The sequence below is a fragment of the Triticum urartu genome, chromosome 7A (genome assembly GCF_056163025.1).
Source record: "Triticum urartu cultivar PI428250 chromosome 7A, HENAU_Tu73, whole genome shotgun sequence".
In the NCBI taxonomy this organism is placed as follows: Eukaryota; Viridiplantae; Streptophyta; class Magnoliopsida; order Poales; family Poaceae; genus Triticum; species Triticum urartu.
Window position 1 is genome coordinate 556,847,596 of NC_141879.1, and position 25,594 is coordinate 556,873,189.

The 25,594-nt window shown below is 46.2% G+C and overlaps 3 protein-coding genes across 5 annotated transcripts; 2 read left to right on the forward strand and 1 right to left on the reverse strand.

Annotated features, from left to right (window-relative positions):
• Positions 1-3,097: 3,097 nt before the first annotated feature.
• LOC147960432 (protein FAR1-RELATED SEQUENCE 5-like) lies at positions 3,098-4,815 on the reverse strand. The gene is made up of 4 exons (XM_087533349.1): positions 4,672-4,815; positions 4,532-4,597; positions 4,056-4,228; positions 3,098-4,001 (listed from the first exon to the last, which is right to left on the reverse strand). The coding sequence occupies exons 1-4, from the start codon at positions 4,813-4,815 to the stop codon at positions 3,098-3,100; spliced, it is 1,287 nt and encodes a 428-aa protein (XP_087389475.1).
• Positions 4,816-8,691: 3,876 nt separating this feature from the next.
• Positions 8,692-13,770, forward strand: LOC125524008 (transcription factor HY5-like). 2 transcript variants are annotated; one of them, XM_048689088.2, is made up of 4 exons: positions 8,692-8,767; positions 8,940-9,132; positions 12,921-13,077; positions 13,384-13,770. In XM_048689088.2, the coding sequence occupies exons 1-4, from the start codon at positions 8,692-8,694 to the stop codon at positions 13,450-13,452; spliced, it is 495 nt and encodes a 164-aa protein (XP_048545045.1). In that variant the 3' UTR covers positions 13,453-13,770. The 2 variants fall into 2 exon arrangements, with proteins under 2 accessions (XP_048545045.1, XP_087394107.1); XM_087537981.1 differs by lacking the exon at positions 8,692-8,767 and having other exon boundaries at positions 8,924-9,132.
• A 1,332-nt stretch (positions 13,771-15,102) lies between these two features.
• Positions 15,103-18,574, forward strand: LOC125524007 (putative cellulose synthase A catalytic subunit 11 [UDP-forming]). Of its 2 annotated transcripts, XM_087537980.1 has the most exons (6): positions 15,105-15,950; positions 16,027-16,164; positions 16,257-16,385; positions 16,476-16,703; positions 16,800-17,246; positions 17,329-18,572. In XM_087537980.1, exons 1-6 carry the CDS (start codon positions 15,258-15,260, stop codon positions 18,289-18,291), a joined length of 2,598 nt encoding a protein of 865 aa, XP_087394106.1. In that variant the 5' UTR covers positions 15,105-15,257; the 3' UTR covers positions 18,292-18,572. The 2 variants fall into 2 exon arrangements, with proteins under 2 accessions (XP_048545044.1, XP_087394106.1); XM_048689087.2 differs by having other exon boundaries at positions 15,103-15,950; positions 16,476-17,246; positions 17,329-18,574.
• Positions 18,575-25,594: the final 7,020 nt, after the last annotated feature.

The window sequence follows — 25,594 nt, forward strand, 5'->3', positions numbered from 1 at the left end:
GGGGAGTGGGATAGCAAAGCAAAGTCAGTCATTAAGTATCTTGCCATGAAGAACAAGAAACTGGAGACTAAGATTATAGAATATGAAGCTGAAATTAAAAGGAATGAGAAAGAAAAGAGGACAATGGTTAAGATGCACAAGGAAATATTGCTCCATAGGGATAGCATTTTAGGATTTGGAGGTCTTCTGTATCTTGGCATGCTTGCCATTATGATTGATGTCATAGTTAGCAAGTAGATTGTTCATAAAGTTATTAACATCATTGTAATTGACATGATGAAATGCTGGTGAATTATTTGCTATTCAGTTTATGGGCAAAGTGTTTGCAGCATAAATAACACGGGGCCATCATGATTGGTAGACAATGCACTTTTGGCATGTTCTATATTTGGCAGACAATGCACTTTTGGCATGTTCTATATTTGGTAAGTGATGCACATGGGCACATCCCCTAGCAATACTACTGATTTATGCAGCAGCCCAGTTCATTGTGTTGTTGAAACATAGGAGCAACCTGTAGCAACACCTACACCTTAGATGCAACACTGAAGCAAAGCAACAATACATATTTAAAATTCTGTAATTTAACTGAACTTGACACTTAGGGTGAGCAGTAGATATTCAGTTCTTCAGCCATAAAGAATCCGACCAAACTGTACCGATTGCATAACTTATATGCTTACATATAAAAGCATACCTAACCAACAGCAAACCCAAAATAATGTTAACTTATATGCTGAAACATATAACAACATAACTAACTTAAGATAACCAGCAGCTTCCTCCACTTTCAGCAACTGTGCCCATCTTCACTTCTTTAGAAATTTGAGGCGGGGTGAGCGGTGCACCACACACGGAGAAGCCTTCTTCTTGACCGCCGTCCTGTTCGACAGTTGCGCCACCTGATCCTAAGCCACCTCCTCTTCTTCCACCTTCACTATGTCAGGGAGGAGGGGTAGGAGCTCGACGTCGATGGGCATTGTCTTGCCACCCTCGACGGCGACCGGCGCTACCATCTGCACAGCGTCCTCCTTGCCCTCCTCATGGTAATCAGGGATGACTAGTACCTCCTCCACGTTGTCCTCCACGACGTCAGAGCCCAACGGCAGGACTGGCTTCGACACGTGGCGGACCTGGTAGTCCGGGCTGATGGGCGCAGGGAGAGCGAGCTCGACATCGACGCGCTCCGCCCTCGACGCGACGCATGCTGGATCTGGCCGCAGCGTCATGGTGGTGGAGCGGTACATCCACCACCTTGCGCGCTGAACAAGGGAGTCACTGAGCGTGGCCTCTCGCATTGCCCACACGAGGAGGAAAGCCGTCGGGACGCCACGGCCGTAGGGGAAGGCGCGCTTCTTCTCGGCATCGGTGAGAACTTTGACGAGGCCACGCGCGTGGTTGACCAACATCTCCGTGTTGGGGAACCAGCCGCACACCTCAGTCAACTGCGTGCGCCACCCCTCGTCATCGCCGGCGAGCTCCACCATCGCTCTCTGCCAGCTGAGGCTTCTCTCCATGGAGGCGGCTGCAGCGGTCGCCGGCGAGGGTTTTCTAGATCTACTGTAGGTGGGGATAAGAGGGGAGTTCGAACCGGCGCCCGTGGGAGGTGGATGAGTGCGTGACAGGGAGGAGAGTGGTACAGTTACTTATTTAATGGTATTTAGGACATGGGGAGGGGAAATGTACAATATTCTTTCTACCTCCCGCCCCGGTCATAACACAGTAAAGAATTTTTTTTTGATTTTTGTTTTGAGGGAAACATCTTACTTTATTTAAACAAAGTCTGGGATCTCGTCTGCTAATACACTAAGGATACAATCAGGGGGCTAAAGCCTCCAAACCAAAGAAATAGAATCCCCTACAGCTACCTTAGCATGAGCCGCCCAATTAACACAGTAAATAATTGAAGCAATTGTTCTACTCTTCTTCCTTCTCCACTTTTCTGCACATCATAAAAGACAAGGTAAGTTAATGAATGATAAATTTTTTAATATTCCGCAATGCATACAAACACTTACTTCTGATTTAGTTTGCATTTCTTGCTACGTCTAGTGTGTCCTAGCAATTTGCAAGCGCCGCACCGGGTTTTCAACTCATCAAAAAGAGAGTGGTCTACTATTTTTCGAGACAGGGCGACTCTCATCTACCTTTGTTGCACCTTTACTTGACACTTTCATAGGATCTTTAACCGCAATCATGTTGCCTTCACCATCGTCCACATATTCAACTGCACACTTATTGATGTCATTTGTTTGCTTGATCAAATTTTTCTGTAGCAGATCATACTCATGACTCTTAGCTATCATAGCCTTCAAACTCTCCTGTAACTGATCCCACAAAGCAGGGTGTTTGCATGCCGCATGCATAGCTTCTGACGCTAGCACACTGACCTGGCTATATTTCATTCTTTCCCCGGCCCCAGTCCAACCAAATCCCAACAGATGGCGTGTGTGCCTTGCGGGCAGTCCCAACCTTGCTTCTTTTGTGAATCGAACAAGAACTAAACACTTTGGTATTTCAGATATGTTCAAGTGCTTCAGTACATGGAATATGTGCTTGCAAGGTAGACCCTTTCGAATCATTCTTCTGCAACTGCACCTTATAGTTTCTGTGGAATTTTCTGGTGTATACTCCACCCAAAACGGCGCTTCCGGTTATTCTTCCAGGCCACGATGTATTGCTGTGATCCGTCTCCTAGCTTAATTTCTACAATCTCCATGCCACCAATTTTTCCAAGATCATGTTGCAACATATATAAGTTTGCTGGAGTGAAGACGTGAGAAGCAGCTATCTCAAGTTCCCTCGAGCTAGTAACTGGCACCGGTAAACTCTGTGAGGCCGTGCAGTCATATCGCGCCTCGTTTTCACGGATACGCACAACGGCGTACTCATAGTGCAAAATCATATCCACCAGGGTCATTTCACCGTCTAGGTGGAGGTGAAGGAATGAGTTCAGGCTTTCACTCCGCTGGTTGCTTTTCATGCCAAGCCAAAACCCCTCTGTCAGATAAGCCGCGACCCACAGTCTCCTCTTCTTATACATCTGTCTCAACCATGTTACAGTTTTTTCTGACTGCCATCTTTTGGAAAATGCATGTCATCTCTCCTCAAACGTGGCCGTGAACGTGCTGTAGTACAGAAGAGTTCGGAACTCCTTCAAGGACTTGTGACTGGGGTGAATCTTCATATTTTTCTCTATGTGCCACGTACATATACGGTGCCACACGTCTGGCAAGACTTCACGAATTGCCTTGATCATCGCAGCGTCGGCGTCTGTGATAACACTCTTAGGCATCTTTTGACACATGGACCTCAAAAAAGTCTGCAGAAGCCACACGTATGTCTCCTCGGTCTCGTCCGAAAATATGGCACAACCAAAAACAGTGGTCTTTCGGTGATTGTTAAGACAAACAAAAGGTATGAATGGCATACCATAGCGGTTCATCTTGTACGTGCTGTCAAATACAAGCACGTCGCCGAAGTCCTCATAGTCATGACGAGACTGGGAGTCGCACCAGAACATCCTATTCAAATGTCCTTCCTTATCTAGTTTGTACTCGAAAAAGAAGTTAGGATCCCTCTGTTTCCTACTGGCCATGATGCCTATGGCTGTGGCAACATCACCTTTTGAAAGCAGCTTCCTCTTCTCCTTGACGCAAAGGTTGTATATTTCACGCCTGGTAAAACCAACACCGCCGTACCATACATGTTTGCTGATGAAGCAATCCATCATGTCGTGAATTCTAATCCCTGCAGCTCCCATGGACATTATCTCATGCTTCTGGTACTCTTTGATTTTTCTGTGGGACCAAAGAAAAGGTACCTCGTCCGGTCCTGCCAACATATGGCTATGCCTGTCCTCAAAACTTTCAACATACCAAACCCCACGCATTTGGTCAAGCTTGACGGTCAGGTGCGCTTCGCAAAAGCAGTGTGTCTCGGCTCTGAGCCTACGGCTGTGTCCTTCCTCAGTTAGCAACTTGCGGTCACGTTTCCTTTTTCTGGAACAAACAAACCGCCTATAACGCATATGACGTGACTCCGTTTTGCTATACCTGACCTTATTCTTTCTAATGCTGAAACCATTATCTCTAGCATAGCTGTTGTAGAAATCATACGCAGCATCGTGAGATGTAAAGGTCATTTCTATTATCTGCATAAACATATCCCTCTTATCATCTGCACTGGCAGTATTTTGGACATTCTTTGCCCCATCATCTTGTGTCACCTACACAATCAAACCACAGCCATGAAAATAGTTTTCTATGGTTTAACATTACTTACTTCCATAGAACATTGATTACACACATATCTCACTCATGATGACCGACGACTAGGACTCCCCAGAATCAGGTGCATCTAATGATTCGTCGTTAAGGCCTGTCTCCGCGTCGGATTCACCATAATAGTCGTACGCATTATGACATTCGGAAATGAACTGAAAAATACAACACAAATATACAATTACTTATCATATAATATTCCAGAACAAATTCAATTTGCATGCCAACAAATTTTTTCACTTACGTACCTGACTAATGTAATCTTCATTCGAGAGCTCCGAGTTGTTATCCTGATCATCATCAAGCTCATCAATCTATAAATTTTCAACACGAAGATTTAATGTTGTCGGATGCCATCAAAAAATTACAACATGACAATGCCACTCACATTAAGATCGTCCCATTGGTTCCCATTCTCCGACCGATCTTCAAGATCTGGATTTTCATCATCTGACCAATCTTCTATCCAGTCTTTCATCAGTTCTCCAAACTCCATGTCTACCATGATATCAGTTAACTCCTCGTCCGCCATTTCCTACAACCAATAATATGTATCATCACATGTGCAAACATTATCAATGATGAAATATACAAGACATAGCACACGATCGCGGATGTTATGTAAACAACCGCAACCGAGGCCGTTCAGATCTACCAAACTTAGTAAGGAAGATGGCCACGGCACCCGTCGTGATCACTTTCAATCGCGAGGAACTGCACGATCTCAAAACCTAGCTTGATCTGTGATTACCTCTGCCGCCGGATACCTAGGTTAGCCACCACATCAAATAACGATACCGGTGGTGCGCACAGCCGACGGCAACCGACGCCACGTGAACCCAGATCACGAGGGGCTGCACTACCGGAACAAAGATCCACGATCGCATGCGCTGCCGGGTAGCTAGGTTACCCGCCCCGCTAGGTTAACCACTACCACTGGCGACGGCAGTTCGTTCGATATTGCCGCGAGTGAGACTATAGGGGGGACGCGAGATGCGGTACCTGTGCGCGCTTGTTGGAGATTCACGACGTTGTCGCGCCCGCTGTCCGACGAGATCGCCGGCGACGAGGTAGCCGCTGCTGGAGATCTACTACGTGACTTATGAACCTGCGTCAATGCTCGCGAGATTGATGGAGCTGCATGAATGATTGGATTCGGCAGGTCTTACGTGGACGTGGGGTCGTGTGATGTTTTTTTTCGAATTAAGGTACTGTACGTATACGGTCTGGGTTATACAGGGTTAGACAAGGCTTGGATCTGGGCTACGGCGAGCCAGGAAAAAAACAAACTCGTGAGGATAAAAATACTCCTCCGAAATTAGGTTAGGGGGGAGCACCGAAGCAGGGCTCCAAGTATGAAGGCTCATGCACTTGATTTTGAAGCAAACCGCAAAAATTGTATCAATCGAGTGAGGAATGACGATTTTGCTAGTGCGATGTTTTGGCTAAAATTGCCATAAAGGTTTGCGTGCTCGATTTGAAGCGGGCTATAGTGTTTTTGGCTAAAATTATCGTGATGACCGGGTCGATACAATGAATCTCGTGGAGTTCTTGCTGTACGCACCGGGGAAATTGAACGGGACTGTGCGGCCGATTATAGCCGAAATACGATGAATCTCGTAGAGTTCTTACTGTACTACGCATCACTCTCTATCTCGCAACCACCGACAACGCGCGAGAGTTGAGATCCACGATTCATTCACCATGCACCATCCACCGTCGCCTCCCTCCCTTCCGCCTCACGAGGCGGACGGCGAGCCACGCCGCCGCTCCCCGGAAAGGCCCGCAATAAAAACCGGACGAGACACGCGCACAGTCGCCTACGCCGCTACGCTCGCCTACCCCGCTGCTCCGCGATCTGACGCCCACCCGTGCCGCTGGAGCCCCGGGTCCCAGCGTCGGCGAGGCGAGCCGGGGGTGCGAGGCCGGGAGCGCGGCCACGCGGCGGGCCTCGCCACCGGTGGATACCTGCGGCCAGCGCCTGGCGCGGGGCGCCGAGACGTGGAGGACGCGCGGCCGTGCGATCGGGCCGGGAGTGGGCGGGGTGGACGGCCGCGGGTGAAGCCCGAGTCCCGACACGCCTGGACGGGAGTCCCTCTCGGCCTCAAAACGGCGAGCTGGACGTCGACAGGGAAAAAGTGCTCTGCTTTTGCGTAAAGGTCTAGCTTGTCTTGTGAAATGTTGAACGGCGCCCTGGCAGGTCTTTCAAATTTGGTTGTGGAACCTTTTGAAATATACGGCTGCCTTCAAACCTTTGTTTCTCGTGGCAAAATTTTTCAAATTATTCATAATATGTCATGACAGTACAAAGAACGCCAAAAATAATATTCAGGTCCGTAGACCACCTAGCGACGACTACAAGCACTAAAGCGAACCGAAGGCGTGCCGCCATCATCGCCCCTCTTTCACCGGAGCCGGGCAAAACTTGTTGTAGTAGACAGATGCCAAGTCATAATGTTAATACCCTAGAGGACCAGTCCGCCAGAACAACAACCCCCACCGATGAAGATAAGCTTAGATCGGAACGATCCAACTTGTAAACACACAACGAAGACTAGATCCACGAAGATCCATCGACGACCAATACCGACTGAATCGTACAAGATCCACTAGAGACACACCTGCGCACGCTCTCTGACAACGCTAGATGCACCACTGGGACCGTGACTAGGTGGGGAGGATCTTATTCCATCTTGAAGGGCCGTTGTCACCACACCTTTCTGAGCAGGACACAAACCATAATCGACTTTAAAAACACATAAACACGTAGCAGGAACCCTCCTGCCGGCAATGATCAGGGTCCACCACGTCTCCATGACCTAAGGCCACCTGAGACGAGGCAGACTAGCGTCGACGCCAGTGGAGGTTAAGAAACCCTAATCATTTTTGCACTCGTGTCAGGAGGCGAAGGGGTATTCACGTGAGCCAATTTACTCTAGGGGTTCAAGTTATTTATCCAGGAATTCCTCTTCTCTTGTGATTTTAGATGATTCATAATATTTTTCGAAACCTCATGTTTGTTTCTACTTTCATAATTCGGTGGAAATTATGCTTAATTTGGCTAGAGCATACATGTTGCTATGTAGTACAATTCTCATTTTTTTTATTCAACACACATGACACTACTTTCAGTTATAGTAGTTTCTTACTCCTTGCCTTTTATGTCTTTCATTTAAACAAGCAAGCAAGCATGCACTACTCACTGTATCAAAGAAACTCTAGGCTTAATCAAGGGCCATTTTCTTTGAAATCATTTGTCTTAAACGAAAAGATTACCCATTGTTGTTATAACCAATTAGTTGTTTGTGTAGAAGTGCATCTAAACGTGGACCGAAAGTGGGTTGCCATTTTTATTTTTAAATTGTGTCAGTCGTGTCTTGAACTCCAGACCTCTTGGATCTGACACCATGTAGAACTGCATGCACCAGCTAGTTCACCCAAAGCTCAAACTGATAGAGAAAGGTGGGTTATGCATTAACATTTTATTACTTCCTTCGGTCAATTATATAGGGCGCGAGTTTGCTTTTAGGTTAGGAATTTGACTAAACCAAAATATGTATTACATGTGATGAAAAGTATATGCCTAGATACTTCATCCGTATATGAATCAAATGATATGATTTTGGTGATATATAACACATATTTGGTTAGTCAAATCGATGACCTGGAAACACAGACACACCCTATGGACTCGGCCGGAGGGAGTACCAATTTCATGTTGAAACAAAATTGGGAACACAATCTCCTTTTCTGGAAAAGAAAACAACTAGCTTGGCGGGTGCCCACTCTTTTTTTTCGGATGATAGCTCTTCCGCTAGTTGATTCGGTTTTGCGGTTCTTGAATTGTGCTTTGGTGCACTTTTTTCGTGATATGTTGTAAAAGAACACAAATGTGTGTGTGTGGTGGGGGGGGGGGGGGGGGGGAGGGGGTATAGACAAATGTTGGCTTGGCTCTTCAAATTCAAATTGCCATGATCCACTACAACACCAAAGTAGCCTAAGCAAATACTTCTTCCGCCCCAAAATAAGTGTCTTAACTTTAGTACAATTTTATTAAAGTTAAGACACTTATTTTGGAAGTTGTACTAAAATTAAGACATTTAATTTGAAAGTTGTACTAAAGTTAAGACACTTATTTTGGGACGGAGGGGTACAATATAACATGAAGGCAGATGGCTTATATGCAACACAAGAAGGGCATGGGCAATAAATACGGAAAATGATAGGGGTTAACCTGCAACAACACATAGTGGCGTCGGGAACAAACAGGTTGGCCATGCCTAGAAGTACTTCCAAGCAAGCTAACAAAGGAACAGCCAATCAGAGCTCAAATCAGAGGGGAGACAGAGAAACGTGCACACAACCACTGATAAGATCCTCCCCGGGACGAGCGCAGGAGAGGGAAGAAATGCAAGATCAGACGGCCACAACGACGAGCTCGCCGCCTTCCAGCAGCGACAGGTCGTCCAGCAGCTCCAAGGAAGGCACGTACCTGCACACTCTCATGCACGCATCCACGCGATTAAACCCCTGGCTACAGATTTCGTACATGCATGCATGATCCGCGAAGACATATCATGCGAGAGACTAGTTAGCTGTAGATGCTAATCGGTTTGGAGAACTTCGGAGACCAGCTGAACTTGCGCGCGCTTGCAGGGATGGACAGCGACGACGACATAGGGAGGGTGCCGGAGTTCGGGCTGTACCAGGGAGGCCCGTCGACCTCGGGAAGGGGGCAGGCGGCGGCCGGGGCTTCGTCGGAGCTCGCGCAGTCGGCGGCCGCTGCGCAGGCCATTTCCCGCCGCCGCGGCCGTAGCCCGGCCGACAAGGAGCACCGGCGACTCAAAAGGTATATATATGGTACTCCTACGTGCCACGATTACAGTGTCGTGTTCGTAGCTCGCCCTAGTATTGATCGTATTCGTACGCTAGTGTTTCCTTTCAAAACGATACTGTACACTAGTGTAGCCGAGCAATAGACGGCCGGTGCAGGGCAGCTGGCTCGGCCTTTCACGGTGTAACGTAGTAACTGAATTGACGATAATTTAATTAAAAAGGTTAAGTTCTGAAGTTCTTCATGTAGTTTCTTAACATTTCGGCCGTTTGTAACAAGTTGGTCAAGGCTTACGGATGCTGGACGCAATCCTGAGATTAGCTGATCCATATGACCTGGGGGAAAAGTTGATTTATTTTTTTTGCACGCCCGAAATGGGAGAAAAGTTGATCATAATATGGATTGATTATGATCAACCTTTGTCCGAAGACATATATGCGGTGATTTATTTTAGACAATTACTTGTAGATAAACCATTAGTTTTATTTAATTTTCATGTCTATAATAGTTTGCATAGATGATGAACGATTTTTCCATCACACTAGACTCTACAAAATCTAAGTTCTAGAAATCACCATACATTTTCAAAAGTAGCTACGCCTTCAATAGAATTAAGTACATCTTTCTAGCTACATCCTGCACTTTGCAGCCCAGGGTTATCGAGTGAAAGCTTACCTCAGATCTGATCACCATCTTGGCAACCTTGCTTAGAATTTGAGATTATTCATTGTTTTATTGAACATGAATAGATGGTACGCGTGTACACCATTACACACCTCACGTTTAAGAAGGGGTGACTACAAGTCAGTTGATTTAGAATCATATTGTTGCTATTTTCTCCTATAAACTTGGTCAATCTTTGCAGCATTTGAGTTGAGACAAAAGTTTTAAGCCTTCTTTGAGAGACATAGGGAGTACTTCTCGTTAATCTACTCTCAACTGTCCAATCAATACATTCTTATTCTCTTGCACTTGCATGAAATTTTCAAATCAAACGGTTTTTAGCAGTGACATAAAAATACCCACTCTATACAATGGACGTATCATCGGAAATACCAATTAAAAGAGAACTAAATAATTCAAATTACTGATAAGAGTACAACTAGAATTTGAAGGTTAGAAGTTTAAGTCAACATGTTGATAGTAACTTCAAACTTTTTAGCTCACATTTTAGTAGGAAGTAAGAGGGTGTTTGTTTACAGGGACTTATTGGTCTAGGGACTTAAATAAGTCCCTATAAGTCCCATCTAAACCAAACAGGAGGGACTTATAGGGACTTAAAGTGGGCATTTGAGACTTATGAAATAAGACTCTCAAGGAGGGACTTATAGGGACTTATAGTTGTAATATGGTCTTATAGAGACTTATAAGTCCCAGGAACCAAACATGTAGGGACTTTTTAGCGACTTGGGACTTATAAGTTGGGACTAAAAAAAGTCCTAGGACTTATGAACCAAACAGGACCTAAGTTTAATCCAAGTAGAGCAACCCTGCAAAGAATTCTCTAGCTGCCCGCTGGGAGGGGGATTCTTAGGCCCATATTTCCTTGCCATGTCCACCAAATTCTTTATATGTAAATGGCACAAGCATTGTGCCACCCTGATGAGCCAAAGTCGGAAGCCATGAACTTCAAGATTGCTACAGATAGGCCAATGGGCTTGCACACCAATATGATTAAGTCAAAGATGTTCTAGCTGGATGTCATGGTTTGGATCTCCCCGATATCCTTGTCACCAAAGGTTTCCTGTCCACTATAGGAGGTTCCAAAAGGATGATTATCATATTATCACATTGACCATCTCATTTGCCAATTAGTTAGTTCTTTCGATAACCATGACTTGCCGTATGTCATTTTACTACAAAAATGGATCTCATTCAAGCTCGATTGCCTATCCTATTGGTGCATATGTAAGTGGATGACAATGACATGATGGGTCTATCATCTCAAGATCTAGGGAGTTGGTTGTCCCAGCATAATGGACATTGATCAGTTTTCACACTCATGGAAGGACCTGCAAGGTACTAATCGGGATCGCAGTTACCTTCCGGTGATACATACATCTCTATTTTTTCTCTTTGATCGAGATACACTTGAGGATCATGGGGAAAATGGTGGTGTTGGCCATGGAAAAGAGGCGAGGAACGGGGCATTCTGAGGACATGCTCTAAAGCTCTTCGAGATTTCCACTAGGCTGTGAGAATGTAACATTACAAAAGAAGTTGGTGAATGGTAAATCATAATAGCTTGTAACATTGCTCTGTCTAGTTAGATAGATTGAATATTAACCAACACAAACCAATTCATGTAGTCCATCCAGTGGATCCTCATAATATTAGTCAACCTGGTGCCATCAAGCAGTGACTCGATCAGATGTTATTGGTGCACTAATGTACCAGTACTAGGCAAAGTCTACGCATGCAATTAAATTAGTAGAAGACATCCAAAGTTCCCCACAAATAAGATCTAGAAGGCACAGACAGATCTCAGAAATTGTGTTAATGGCTTGTCTTGCATGTGACAATCCTTGTAGTTGACATACTTATTGACTTTAGTTTGGCCATGCAACCTAGCTTTGTCGGATTTTCTTGAGGTAGCCTAAAACGATCACATCCATGAAAATATATGTCTCTATTATCGTGTAATGCATGATCACATATATGTCTCTATTATAGTGTAATGCATGATCACATATGTTCCCATGTGTTCCCATGTAATCATACTCAAAGTTCTCTTGGACCATCTCATTCTCTATTATCGTGTAATGCATGATCACATTGTCTATTGGTCCCAAAATATCACATCCATGAAAAATCACCCTAAAGGCTCTCACAACCTCCTTACTCAAAGGTTTTTGAGCCTTGGAAAAGTGAACTCTCGTGTTTCCTTGAGGGTATGCAATTGTGTCCACAAATGTAGACGATGAAGGATAGATGACATCTATAAGTTAGTAGCCCATATCATACTGGTAATTAACCATTGACTACACAATTGCAAGGTAGAGCATTTCTAGTAGAAAGCCATGCAAATGGAAGAGATCTTTGCGGGGCACTGAGTTCATTGTGAGAGCCAAGAATCCTAAATAGCAAAGCCAAATTCATAAATCATGTGATGCAACAGTTCAAGTATGATCGTTGGATCATGCCAATGCCATGCTACCATACAATTCTTTCATCTCCAGTGCATGCAATCGACGCACCCAAACATCCCCGGGAACCATGTTGATGTACCAATCTCCACGAGCCTTACAATGCCATCTGCATTGGGTGCTCTCAAACACTCATCTCCAAAGACCTCAATCACAACTTTGCAAAATTCCTCACATTCTTGATGGTTCCTTCTTCCCCAAAGCACCCATATCTAGCATCAGCTGGGACACCGTATGCAATTGCACATGTTGCTGACGCTATCTTCTGCAAAGCCCTCGAGCCAAGATTTTCCTATTGTATTCCTCTTATGCTTGAAGTAATTATGGTGTCTTCCACATAATTTTCAATGTGCAAGAAGATCTCCCCAAGATACATTCAGCGCGTAGCTCAAAAGATATATAACCTGCAAAAAGGAAGTACTAGAGCTTTTGATAAACAAAACAGACAACCATTGCTCTTGTTTGTTTGTTTGTTTGTTAGAAAATGTGTTCTCTGTCGCAATAGCTACCGAACGTTCATCACATCTTAGCATGGAGTATCCATATAGACTGAGCAAGAGTATTTTATTATCTAGCTTAACCGTAAGAAATAAAGGTGTGCTAACTCTTATTTACCCTTAACAACTATGTGGTCTCGCTACAATCTAATCAATCTAGATTGTTGAGGAACCGGGTGTCGGCGCAACAGGCACGGGAGAGGAAGAAGGCGTACATGGGCGAGCTGGAGGCGAAGGTGAAGGACTTGGAGACAAGAAACTCAGAGCTCGAGGAGAGGCTCTCCACGCTGCAGAACGAGAACCAAATGCTTAGACAGGTATGTAACCGAGAATCATATACTCCCTCCGTTCCTAAATATAAACCTTTTAGAAATTTCAATAGAACTACATACGTAGCAAAATGAATGAATCTACACTTTAAATTAAATCTATATACATCTGTATGTAGTCCGTATTAGAAACAGGAGGAGTATGTTCGAGGCATACGTACTTGAGATTAGTCGATATTACGCCACCTCTCATTAACTATATCAGTTACTAGTTAATAACATGATCGTGTAGAGCTATATATAGCTTGTTAAGCGGGAGATGCCTTCATAGTCTGACCAATCTCCCGTTTGCAGATACTGAAAAACACCACCGGTAACAGGAGAGGACCGGGTGGCAGTGGCGGTGCCGGCGGGGATAGCTAGAGCCAATAGTACCGCCGTGCCCGTGTGACGTCTGAGTGCTACGTACGTACTTAATTGTGAAATGTAATAAGGAAGTTGCTGAAATGGTGACAGTTCCTGTGATTAGCTTAGTGTGTTGTTTAATTAGATGGACATAATTAAAGCGCCTAAAAGATATACTACGCCTATGCAATATACTATGCATTTTAGACTGAAATTGCTTAGTCTTAAATGAGCGAGGGGAGCCGGCCGGCACCATATAATGTACTGTGAAGGACCGGTCCCTGCCGCATGTACACACGTCAGACTTGTATGTATTGATGAAGGTTGAGTATTGTATGTACTGATGTATGCACACATGTATGTAAACTGTGTACCATGCTCCCACTAGTAGGGATGCGAATTGTTCAAGGTGCAAATGCAACTGATTTAAGTTTCTTGTACTATCAGAGCACACGTACGTAGTAGCTATGAATCGTTGACACGGGCACAAAAACCAATAACAAAACATGGTCTGTGGCCGTACGGTTTGGTTGACTGAGAATTGCTAAATTTAAAACTGAAATGAGTAGGTAGCAATTTTAAAAAGAAGGCGTATGATCCTGATCTGCTGGCCAAACAAAAATGGCAAAATGGAAAGGTGCAACTTTGGTGCTTGACATGTGCGTCTGGATACAAGTCTAAAACCTGCACAAATAGAACTTAAATAATTCAATATTAAGAAGAAGAAAAATGAATGTGGCATCAATTCAACTTGCACAAAACCAGAAAAAATGGTGCAAATTTAGTGTTTAAATTATGTAATTAAATATGGTCTTGGAAAAATTGATGTTCAACCAATTAAATAATCAAATACTCCCTCTGTCTCAAAATAAGTGTCTCAACCTTAGTACAAAGTTAAGACACTTATTTTGAGACGGAGGGAGGCTTCGGTTTACCAAATATAGATATAGTTTCAACGCTCGGCGATGGTGGCATAGTGTAAAATAGATTTGTCTCCGGTGGCACACGTCTTGATCATAGCGGCGATGTACATAAAGGGAATAGCTTTCCTCGATCCATCTCGTCATGATGACGTTGTCTATGGCAGCGCCGATGGTTCACGTGGGATGTTAGGGGGGCGCGGGGGAGGGGGGGGATCAGTGGTGGTATCCCTGGTTCACCATAGATGAAACCACATTTTTTTTTTTTGGAAAAGGAATGAAAGCACATATACGATGCTTAGGTGTCTCATTAATATGGATTATTCTTTTTGTGCGGGAAGATTGGTTATTATTTCATTTGCGGGGAGGCGACGTTCCCTTCAAGAGCGAGGCAATTGTGCTCTTGAAGCTGTGTACGTCTGCACTATAATCTGTGGAATTATGGATCTATGTGTATATCTTACTTCATTGTCACTCGATCCACGTGTTAGCTTAGTGTTCAGTTAATACAGTAGTTTAGTGCAACAAGCAGGCGGCGGGCGCTTGACTGCTTCTCCTGATCCCTCAGCTCAGGATAAGCTCATCCTTCCTAGACAGCCACTTGTCCGTTGTTGCCACAAGCGTCGATCCGCCCCGCACCATGCCGTTGTTTCTTTCGCCCAGACCGCCTCGCGATCACCGTGTGAATTACGCACGGCATCTCCTCGCACCCACATACGTGGGAGGTGGGACGGAATGCGCACGACTGGACTCGTCGACGGGGACAAAAGGAATCCACTCGATCTTTCATAGTAGTATACTACGTATAAATAGCTCTCTTGGTCGTAGCATCCAAGGCTATTATGTTTGTCAGCGTGAGACGACGGTTTCCCGCACGTCCGAGGTCACCCGGCTCCCTCTGAGATGGACGAGTGGAGCCTCCACGAGGCGCCTCCGAACACCCCGGAGCGTGGCCTCCGCGCGAGCGCAGCCCGCGGCGGCGGCGACGGCCGGCCGCCGCCGGAGCCGCTCAGCAGCAAGGCGCCCGTCCCGTCCGCGCAGCTCAGCCTGTACCGCGCGGCCGTCGCGCTCCGCGCCGCCCTCCTGGCGCTCTTCCTCCGGTACCGCGTCACCCACCCGGTGCCCGACGCCTACGGGCTGTGGCTCACGGCCGTCGCCTGCGAGGCCTGGCTCGCGCTCTCGTGGCTGGCCGCGCAGCTGCCCAAGCTCTCCCCGGCCACCCGCGCCACGCACCTCCACAGGCTCGACAAGGACGACTGCTCTGGCGGCGGGAGGCGGATGGCGGGCGTGGACGTGTTCGTGAGCGCGGCGGACGCGAGCAGGGAGCCGCCCCTGGCCACGGCCAACACGGTGCTGTCCGTGCTCGCGGCCGACTACCCCGCCGGCAGGCTCGCGTGCTACGTGTCAGACGACGGCGCCGACATGCTGCTCTTCGAGGCGCTCTTCGAGACGGCGCGGCTCGCGCGGAGGTGGGTCCCCTTCTGCCGCCGCCACGGGGTGGAGCCGCGGGCGCCCGAGCCCTACTTCGCGCGGAACGTCGACTACCTCCGGGACAAGGTCGCGCCGTCCTTCGTCAAGGAGCGCCGCGCCATGAAGGTATATATATAATCGTGTAACAGATTGATCGATCGGAGGTGTGATCTGAAGTTCAAGGTGGCGCGCGTGCATGCAGAGGGAGTACGAGGAGTTCAAGGTGAGGATGAACTACCTCGCTGCCAAGACGAGCAAGGTGCCGGAGGAAGGATGGCTCATGTCCGACGGCACGCCGTGGCCCGGGAACAACTCGAGAGACCACCCCGCCATGATACAGGTCCTACTTGCTGCACCGCCGTGTCTCGAATAATCCAACGACGTTTTTGGCTCATTCTTTAGAACTTACGTTTTGAGCTGATCGTCCGACAGGTCCTCCTGGGGCACTCCGCCGATGATCGCGACGCCGAGGGGGTGGAGCTCCCCCGGCTCTTCTACGTGTCGCGGGAGAAGAAGCCGGGCTTCCAGCACCACAAGAAAGCCGGCGCCATGAACGCATTGGTCCGTGCGGCCGTACTTCAATTTTCTAACGATTTGTTCCGTGAGTTGCAGTGCTTCTCTCTTCTCTGACCTGGTTTTTCTGAGTGACAGCTCCGGGTGTCTGCCGTGCTGACAAATGGCGCCTACGTGCTCAACCTGGACTACGACCACTACGTCAACAACAGCGGAGCCCTGAGGGAGGCCATGTGCTTCCTCATGGACCCGGAGGCTGGCAACAGGACGTGCTTCGTCCAGTTCCCTCTGCGGCCCGCCGTCTCGGCGGCCGACGACCAGGGAGGTCGGTGGGGGAGCCGCGAGCGCGACTCCGTCTTCTTCGATGTAAAGGATCGAGTTCACTTCACTTGCCCGCCATCTGTGCCGCCGATTCGGTTCATCTGCTCGACCGATCACGCTAACGTTCATTCGGTTCGTCAGATCGACATGAAATGCTTGGACGGCATTCAGGGCCCGGTCTACGTCGGCTCCGGGTGCTGCTTCAACCGGAAGGCGCTGTACGGGTTCGAGCCGGCGGCGGCTGAGGCCGACGACGCCGACGACCTGGAGACCGGCCGTCGGAGGTGGTGCTGTTTCGGGGGCAGCGAGAGGCGAAAGCTGAGGCTGAGGAGGAACAGGTCCGTCGTGCCCTTGCTGGACTCTGCAGACGACGATGAGGAAACAGTGGGCGCGAGGAGGCGGAGGCTGCTCTCGTACCACGCCGCGCTGCAGCGCCACTTCGGCCATTCCACATTGTTCATCGCCTCGGCGTTCAAAGAGAAAGGGCCGGCGGCGGCGGCCATGGCAGTTGCACCCACTCCTCTCCTCAAGGAGGCCATCCACGTCGTCAGCTGCGCGTACGAGGAGCGGACGAGATGGGGCAAAGAGGTAGTGACAATGGCTAGTTTCTTTGGCGTGCAGACACGCGTGCCGTCGAGATCTGAGATCTGACGTTGATGTCCTCGTGCAGGTCGGATGGATTTACGGCGCCGGCGCCGGCCTGGCGACGGGATTCAGGATGCACGCGCGCGGGTGGGCGTCGGCGTACTGCGTGCCGGCGCGACCCGCGTTCAGGAGCTACGCGGGGGCCAGCCCCTCGGACATGCTCGCCGGCGCGTCGCGGCGGGCGTCGGCGGCCATGGGGATCCTGCTGAGCCGGCACTGCCCCGTCTGGGCCGGCGGCGGCAGCATGAGGCCCCTGCAGCGGCTGGCCTACGTGAACTGCGTCGCCTACCCGCTCACCTCCATCCCGCTCACCGTCTACTGCGCGCTCTCGGCCGTCTGCCTCCTCACCGGCAAGTTCATATTCCCCGACGACGTGGACGACTACGACGGGTTCCTGCTCGTCCTGCTGCTGTCCTCGGTGATCGCGTCCGTGGCACTCGAGCTGAAGTGGAGCGGCGTGTCGCTGCGGGCGTGGTGGCGAGCCGAGAAGCTCTGGGTGGTGATCGGCACATCGGCGGGCCTCGCCGCTGTCTTCCAGGGCATCCTCAGGGCGTGCACTGGCATCGACGTCGGCTTCTCGACGGACACGGCGGCGGCGCCGGCGGTGTCCGGTCAGCCGTCCGAGGACGATGACGAGGAGGAGATGATGCCGGACTCGATGCGGTCGGTGCTGTGGACGAACCTGCTGGTGCCGCCGATCAGCGTGCTGCTGGGCAACCTCGCCGGCGTGGTGGTGGCAGTGTCGTACGGGATGGACCACGGGCACGAGTCCTGGGGCCCGCTAGGCTGGAAGCTGGTGTTCGCCGCGTGGGTGGTGGCGCATCTGCAGGGGTTCCTCAGGGGGCTCCTCTCGCGGCGGGAACGGGCGCCGACCATCGCCGTGCTCTGGTCGGTGCTCTTCGTCTCCATTCTGTCGCTGATGTGGGTGAACACGCAGACGTACTATGGGCCGTCGGCACCATCGGCCACGCACCAGCCCATCTTTTGAGGGAGATCAGAAATAAAAACGGGATTGCTGAATCTCAGTCGACGGACTTAATGAATTCTTAACTGATGTTATATTCATGAGATCTTACACAAATGTTTGTGTAATTATTTATTTCTTTTTTATAAGTTTTGTCACTTGACGAATTTTGTTACGTCCCAGTCAACTGAGATCCAGTTGCACCCAAATAAAAATTGTACATGTAGAAAGGGTTGTTTTATGGGTGTTTCCTATCTAGCGCTCCACGCCCAGATTATAGACCATTTGGCAAACCGGCGCACGCCCTTTCCATTGTGCGCTGAACCAGACCATTCCACTTTTTTTCTGGTTTAATACGCAAAAAGGGGTCTGCCGCTGAAATTCGAACCGACGACCTCCTCCTTATGTTTAACTCGAACTAACCAACCAAGCAAATGACACATTGTAATGAAATATTTCCTTTTATACTTTCTTCAGTTGAGTTGTTTTTTCATTTTTCATTTTCGGTTTTTCTGGACCGGTTTTATTTATTTTTTGATTTCTTCTTTTTATTTTATTTCAATTTTTATTTTAATGTTTTCAAAAATGTACAATTAAGTTCGATGATTTTTTTAAAGTTGATGATTTTTTTTCAATTCTCATGCCATTTTAAAAAAAATTGATGAACATTTTCAAAATGGATGAACTTTTTTCCAGATTCAATGGTATTTTTTTAAATGATGAAATTTTTTAATTCGCAATCTTTATTTAAAATTTGATGAACTTTTTCAAAAACCACGAGTTTTCTTTAAATTTGATGTACTTTTTTCTAAATTCATATTTTTTTTCAAAATCCATGAACTTTCTAAAATTCATGATTTTACCGTTTTTTCAAATATTATCCCTTTTTTCTTCTTCTTTTTGAAAATGTGATCTAGTGAACCAAGGGAAATAAAATGTGAAATCTACATGGACCGGCCCACCAGCGTTGGCGTGTGGGCCCTAGGGAGCTTTCCTAGCACCTGAAGCGCGGAATAGGAGCTCACTATTTTCTGTTCCCTAAAAAATGTTGTTCTCTCAAAGGATTTTTTTAAAGTTTTTTATATAAAGAACTCCCTTTTTCTTATTGATTTGTGAAGAGTTATATCATTTAACAAGATGGGGCTAGATATGTGGGTACATCTTAGATCTGCTCAGACCAAAATGGACACCTAGCCAACTCAAAGGAAACAACAAGCAAAACGAACCCCTAGCCATCCTAGCCACCTCATAGGAAACGACAAGCAAAACGAGCCCTAGCCAACTCATGGGAAACAACATAGATTCTTTGGGCCAATGCTTAAAATGAGTTTGAGTAATTTCACATGCCATATGATAGAAATTATCGAAAATTAGTGTTGCAACTTATACCATCTCCCCCTTCCTTTGGCGGTTGGAACAAATAAGAGTTCGAAGCAAAGAGTCACCTCTGTCGTAAGAGCGTCCAAGCACCAATTGATCATTCTTCCTGTTGCCTACAACAATTATCTCACCATTGTCCCATCGTAGGATAGCACCCACTAAGCCTTGGAGAAGATCGTCGTCTGATACGTTCATTTTGCATCATGTTTTCCTATTATTATTTATAACATTTTTATCAATATAGTACCTTGTGGTGCAATTCTAATGCATTTTCTCTCTTAATTTGCAAGATTTACATGAAGAGTGAGATTGCCGGCAGCTAGAATTCTGGACCTGAAAAATCTACATAAGAGATACCTATTCTGCACAACTCCAGATGAGCTGAAATTTCATGGAGAATTATTACATTTGGTCGGTGGTGTGGACGAACCTACTAGTGCCACCGATTAGCGTGCTGCTGGGCAACCTCACCGGCGTAGTGGTGGCAGTGTCGTACGGGATGGACCACGGGCATGAGTCGTGGGCCCCGCTGGGCTGGAAGCTGGTGTTCGCCGTGTGGGTGGTGGCGCATCTGCAGGGATTCCTTAGGGGGCTCCTATCGCGGCGGGAACGGGCGCCGACCATCGCCGTGCTCTGGTCGGTGCTCTTCGTCTCCATTTTGTCGCTGATGTGGGTGAACACGCAGACGTACTATGGGCCGTCAGCACCATCGCCCATGCAGCAGCCCATCTTTTGAGGCAGCTCAGAAATAAAAATAAGATTGCCAAATCTCAGTCGACGAACTTAATGAATTTTTAGACGATGCTATATTCATAAGATCTTCCACGAATATCCGTGTAAATTTTTTGTTTCTTCTTTTTTATAAGTTTTGTCACTTGACTGACTTCGTTATATCTCAGTCGGCTGAGATCCAGTTGATCCCAAATAAAAATTGTACATGAAGAGAGGGTTGTTTTCTGGGTACGCGCTGAACCAGATAATTCCACTTTTTTTGTGGTTTAATACGCAAAAAAGGGTCTGCGGTTGAAATTCGAACCGACGACCTCCTCCTTATGTTTAACTCGAACTAACCAACCAAGCAAATGACACATTGTAATGAAAATTTCCTTTTCACCTTTTATACTTTCTCCAATTGAGTTTTTATTCTTTCTTCATTGTCAATTTTTATGGACAGGTTTTTGTTTTTATTTCTTTCTTTTTTATGTTTATTTTCTTTCAAATATTTTCTTTTATTTTTTTCCAAAGTGCACAATTAAGTTTGATGATTTTTTTAATTCTCATGTGCTTTTAAAAACAATTAATGAACTTTTCCAAAATCGATGAACTTTTTTCCAAATTCTATGCTATTTCTTTTTTTTTCAAAATGATGATTTTTTTAGTTCACCCATTGTTTTTCCAAATTTGATGAACCTTTTCAAAATCCATGAATTTTCTATTAAATTTGATGAACTTTTTTGAAAATTCACAATTTTTTCAAAATCTATGGGCTTTTAAAATTTCATGATTTTTTTCTCCAAATTTTATCAGGTTTTTTCTTCTTCTTTTTCAAAATATGATCTAGCGAACCAGGGGAAATAAACTGTGAAATCTACATGGACTGGCCCACCAGCGTTGGCGTGTGGGCCTCATGGAGCTTCCCTGGGGCCTGAAGCGCCGAAGGAGCTCCCTATTGTGTGTTCCCTAAAAATTGTTGTTTCCTCAAAGGGTTTAAAAAATAATCATATAAGGAACTCCCTTTTTCTTATTGATTTGTGAAGAGTTGCATCATTTAACAAGATGGGGCTAGATATTCGCAAGTATTAGCAGTTGAGTTGTCAATTCAACCACACCGGATATTCATTTATTGATCATTCTCGGCGTTTGGCCCAGGGCCAGACACCAGGGTCCCTGCTGTCTGCTCCCTAACCTCCCCAAAACTTCCTTTTGCAGCGACCTAAAGCCCCGTGGGCCTTACCCCTTGGCCCAACCAAAGTGTCCTTGCACCAGAACATTTCTAGAAACATCCGAAACCCTTCGAGTGAATTCCGGAACCCATCCGGACATTATCCTATATATCAATCTTTACCTCCAAACCATTTCGGAGCTCCTCGTCATGTCTGTGATCTCATCCGGGACTCCGAACAACATTCGGTCACCAACATACATAACTCATATAATACTATATCATCAATGAACGTTAAGCGTGCGAACCCTATGGGTCCGAGAATGTTGTAGACATGACCGAGATGCTTCTCCGGTCAATGACCAATAGCGGGACCTGGATGCCCATATTGGTTCCTACATATTCTACGAAGATCTTTATCAGTCGATGATACGTCTCCAACGTATCTATAATTTGTTATTGTTCCATGCTATTATATTTGAAGGAAATATACCCTAGAGGCAATAATAAAGTTGTTATTTATATTTTATATCATGATAAATGTTTATTATTCATGCTAGAATTGTATTAACCAGAAACTTAGTACATGTGTGAATACATAGACAAATAGAGTGTCCCTAGTATGCCTCTACTTGACTAGCTCGTTAATCAAAGATGGTTAAGTTTCCTAGCCATGGACATTTGTTGTCATTTTGAAAGTGCAACTATCCCTAGGTGGTTTTGGTAATTCATAACAACATATAGCTCATTGAGCTAATGCTATTCCAAGATGATTATTTCAGGAAAGCTCAATGATTGGCATGGCATGGATGTGAAAGTGGAACCCTCAAAATGCTAAGGACAAAGGATTGGCTCAAGCTCAAAAGCTCAAGACTCTTCATTTTATATTTTAGTGATCCAAGATCACATTGAGTCCATAGGAAAAGCCAATACTATCAAGGAGGGATGAGGTGTTGCTTAATGAGCCTCTTGCTTTATGTGCTTAATGATATGCTCCAAAATCCTCAACTACTTTCCCATATCCACATATGACCTAAACCCTAAGCCAAACTCGGTCCTACCGATTCTTCCTATCCGGCGCCACCGAGTTTCACTTGTCATTAGCCACTGCCAAACCCTAGCAATTCGGTCCTACCGATAAGGATCTCGGTCTCACCGAGATGGGGTTGCAAACTATCTGTTTCCCTTTCGTAACTTTTCGGTCCCACCGAAAGAGCGAATCGGTCCCACCGAGATTGCAATGTAAACTCAGTGTTTCCCCTTTGTAACTTTTCGGTCTCACCGAGTTCCACTCGGTCTCACCGAAAGAGCAAATCGGTCCCACCGAGTTTGCCTGACCAACTCTCTGGTTAGCTAATTACCAAATTCGGTCTCACCGAGTTTGTGTAATCGGTCTCACCGAGATTACGTTATGCCCAAACCCTAACCGAATCGGTCCTACTGAGTTGCATGTCAGTCCCACCGAAATTCCTAACGGTCACTAGGTTTACTACTTCGGTCAGACCGAGTTTATTTATTTGGTCCCATCGAGATTGGAAAACTGTGTAACGGTTGGATTTTGTGTGGAGGCTATATATACCCCTCCACCTCCTTCTCATTCGATGAGAGAGCCATCAGAACACACACACCATTCCAACTCATATGTTCTGAGAGAGAACCACCTACTCATGTGTTGAGACCAAGACATTCCATTCCTATCATATGAATCTTGATCTCTAGCCTTCCCAAGTTGCTTTCCACTCAAATCTTCTTTCCACCAAATCCAAATCCTATGAGAGAGAGTTGAGTGTTGAGGAGACTATCATTTGAAGCACAAGAGCAAGGAGTTCATTACCTACACACCATTTGTTACTTCTTGGAGAGTGGTGTCTCCTAGATTGGCTAGGTGTCACTTGGGAGCCTCTAACAAGATTGTGGAGTTGAACCAAGGAGTTTGTAAGGGCAAGGAGATCGCCTACTTCGTGAAGATCTACCGCTAGTGAGGCAAGTCCTTCATGGGCGATGGCCATGGTGGGATAGACAAGGTTGCTTCTTCGTGGACCCTTTGTGGGTGGTTGCTTCTTTGTGGACCCTTCGTGGGTGGAGCCCTGTGTGGACTTGCGCAACCGTTACCCTTGGGTGGAGCCCTGTGTGGACTCGCGCAACCGTTACCCTTCGTGGGTTGAAGTCTCCATCAACGTGGATGTAGGATAGCACCACCTATCCGAACCACGGGAAAAACATCCGTGTCTCCAATTGCGTTTGAAATCTCCAAACCCTTCCCTTTACATTCTTGCAAGTTGCATGCTTTACTTTCCGCTGCCTATATACTCTTTGCATGCTTGCTTGAATTATGTGATGATTGCTTGACTTGTCCTAAATTAGCTAAAATCTGCCAAGAACTAAAATTGGGAAAAGGTTAAGTTTTTATTTGGTCAAGTAGTCTAATCACCCCCCCTAGACATACTTTCGATCCTACAAGTGGTATCAGAGCTTTGGTCTCCATTTGCTTGATCTCCATAGCTTTTGGTGGTCATAGCCTTGGTTTCACAACCTAGGAGAGTATGGCGTCTAGCGAGGGAAATTATCACCGTAGAGGTCCTTACTTTGATGGTACTAATTTTGCTAGTTGGAAGCATAAAATGAAAATGCATATTCTTGGACATAACCCCGCCGTTTGGGCTATTGTGTGTGTTGGTTTGCAAGGTGACTTCTTTGACGGGAGAGAACCAAACCGTGAAGCTACCGCGGATGAGTTGAAGATGTTGCAATACAATGCTCAAGCTTGTGATATTCTCTTCAACGGATTGTGCCCCGAAGAATTCAACAAAATCAGCCGCCTTGAGAATGCAAAGGAAATTTGGGACACTTTGATTGATATGCACGAAGGTACCGACTCCGTCAAGGAATCCAAGTTGGATGTGCTTCAAAGCCAACTTGACAAGTTCAAGATGAAGGATGGTGAAGGTGTCGCTGAAATGTACTCTAGGCTTGCTCTCATCACAAATGAGATTGCCGGCTTAGGAAGTGAAGAGATGACCGATAGATTCATCATCAAGAAGATCCTAAGAGCCTTGGATGGAAAATATGATACCGTGTGCACATTGATCCAAATGATGCCAAATTACAAAGATCTCAAGCCAACGGAGGTGATTGGAAGAATTGTTGCTCATGAGATGTCACTTAAGGATAAAGAGGAACTTCACAACAAATCAAGTGGTGCCTATAAAGCCTCATGTGAAGCCCCTACATCATCAAGTGAGAAACAAGACTTCAATGAAGAATTGAGCTTAATGGTGAAGAACTTCAACAAGTTCTACAAGAGTAGAAGCAAAGATAGAAGCTCCAAGTCAAGGTCCTACAATGACAAAAGATCTTCTAGTCGAGAGCGAAACTGTTACAATTGTGGAAGACCCGGACACTATTCCAATGAGTGTACGGCTCCCTACAAGAGAAGAGAAGATTCTCCAAAAAGAAGAAGCAAGAAGAGAGAGAAGGAGTAGAGATGATCGTTATGAACGAAGATACTCACGGAGAAGCAAGGATTCGGAAAGGAAGGAAAAATCATCAAAGAGCTACACAAGACGAAGACATCAAGCTCATGTTGGTGAATGGGTATCCGGCTCCGACTCCGACAGCCACTCCGAGAGAAGTTATCACTCCGACTCCGAAGATACTCAAGATGAAGGTGTTGCCGGTCTAGCACTTGTGTCAACCAACTCCTACGACATATTTGACTCACCAAATGAAGGAATTGGAAGATGCTTCATGGCCAAAGGTCCTAAGGTAACACACCCCGAGTATGTTGATTTCAATAGTGATGAAGATGACTTGTTAGGTGATGATTTGCTTGGTGACAACTCTAGCGATGAATACTATGATGAAAGACAAATTAATCATGCTAATCAAGATAAAACGAATGACAATGATAAGGAGAAGATTGAGGCTCTAACTAAAGAACTAAAAACTCTTAAGTTAGCTCATGACACTATCTTCGAAGATCATCGAGAACTTTTAAGAGCTCATGAGAAACTACGCTTTGAAAAGCTCAATCTTGAGCAAGAGCATGAGTTCTTAAAGGCAATC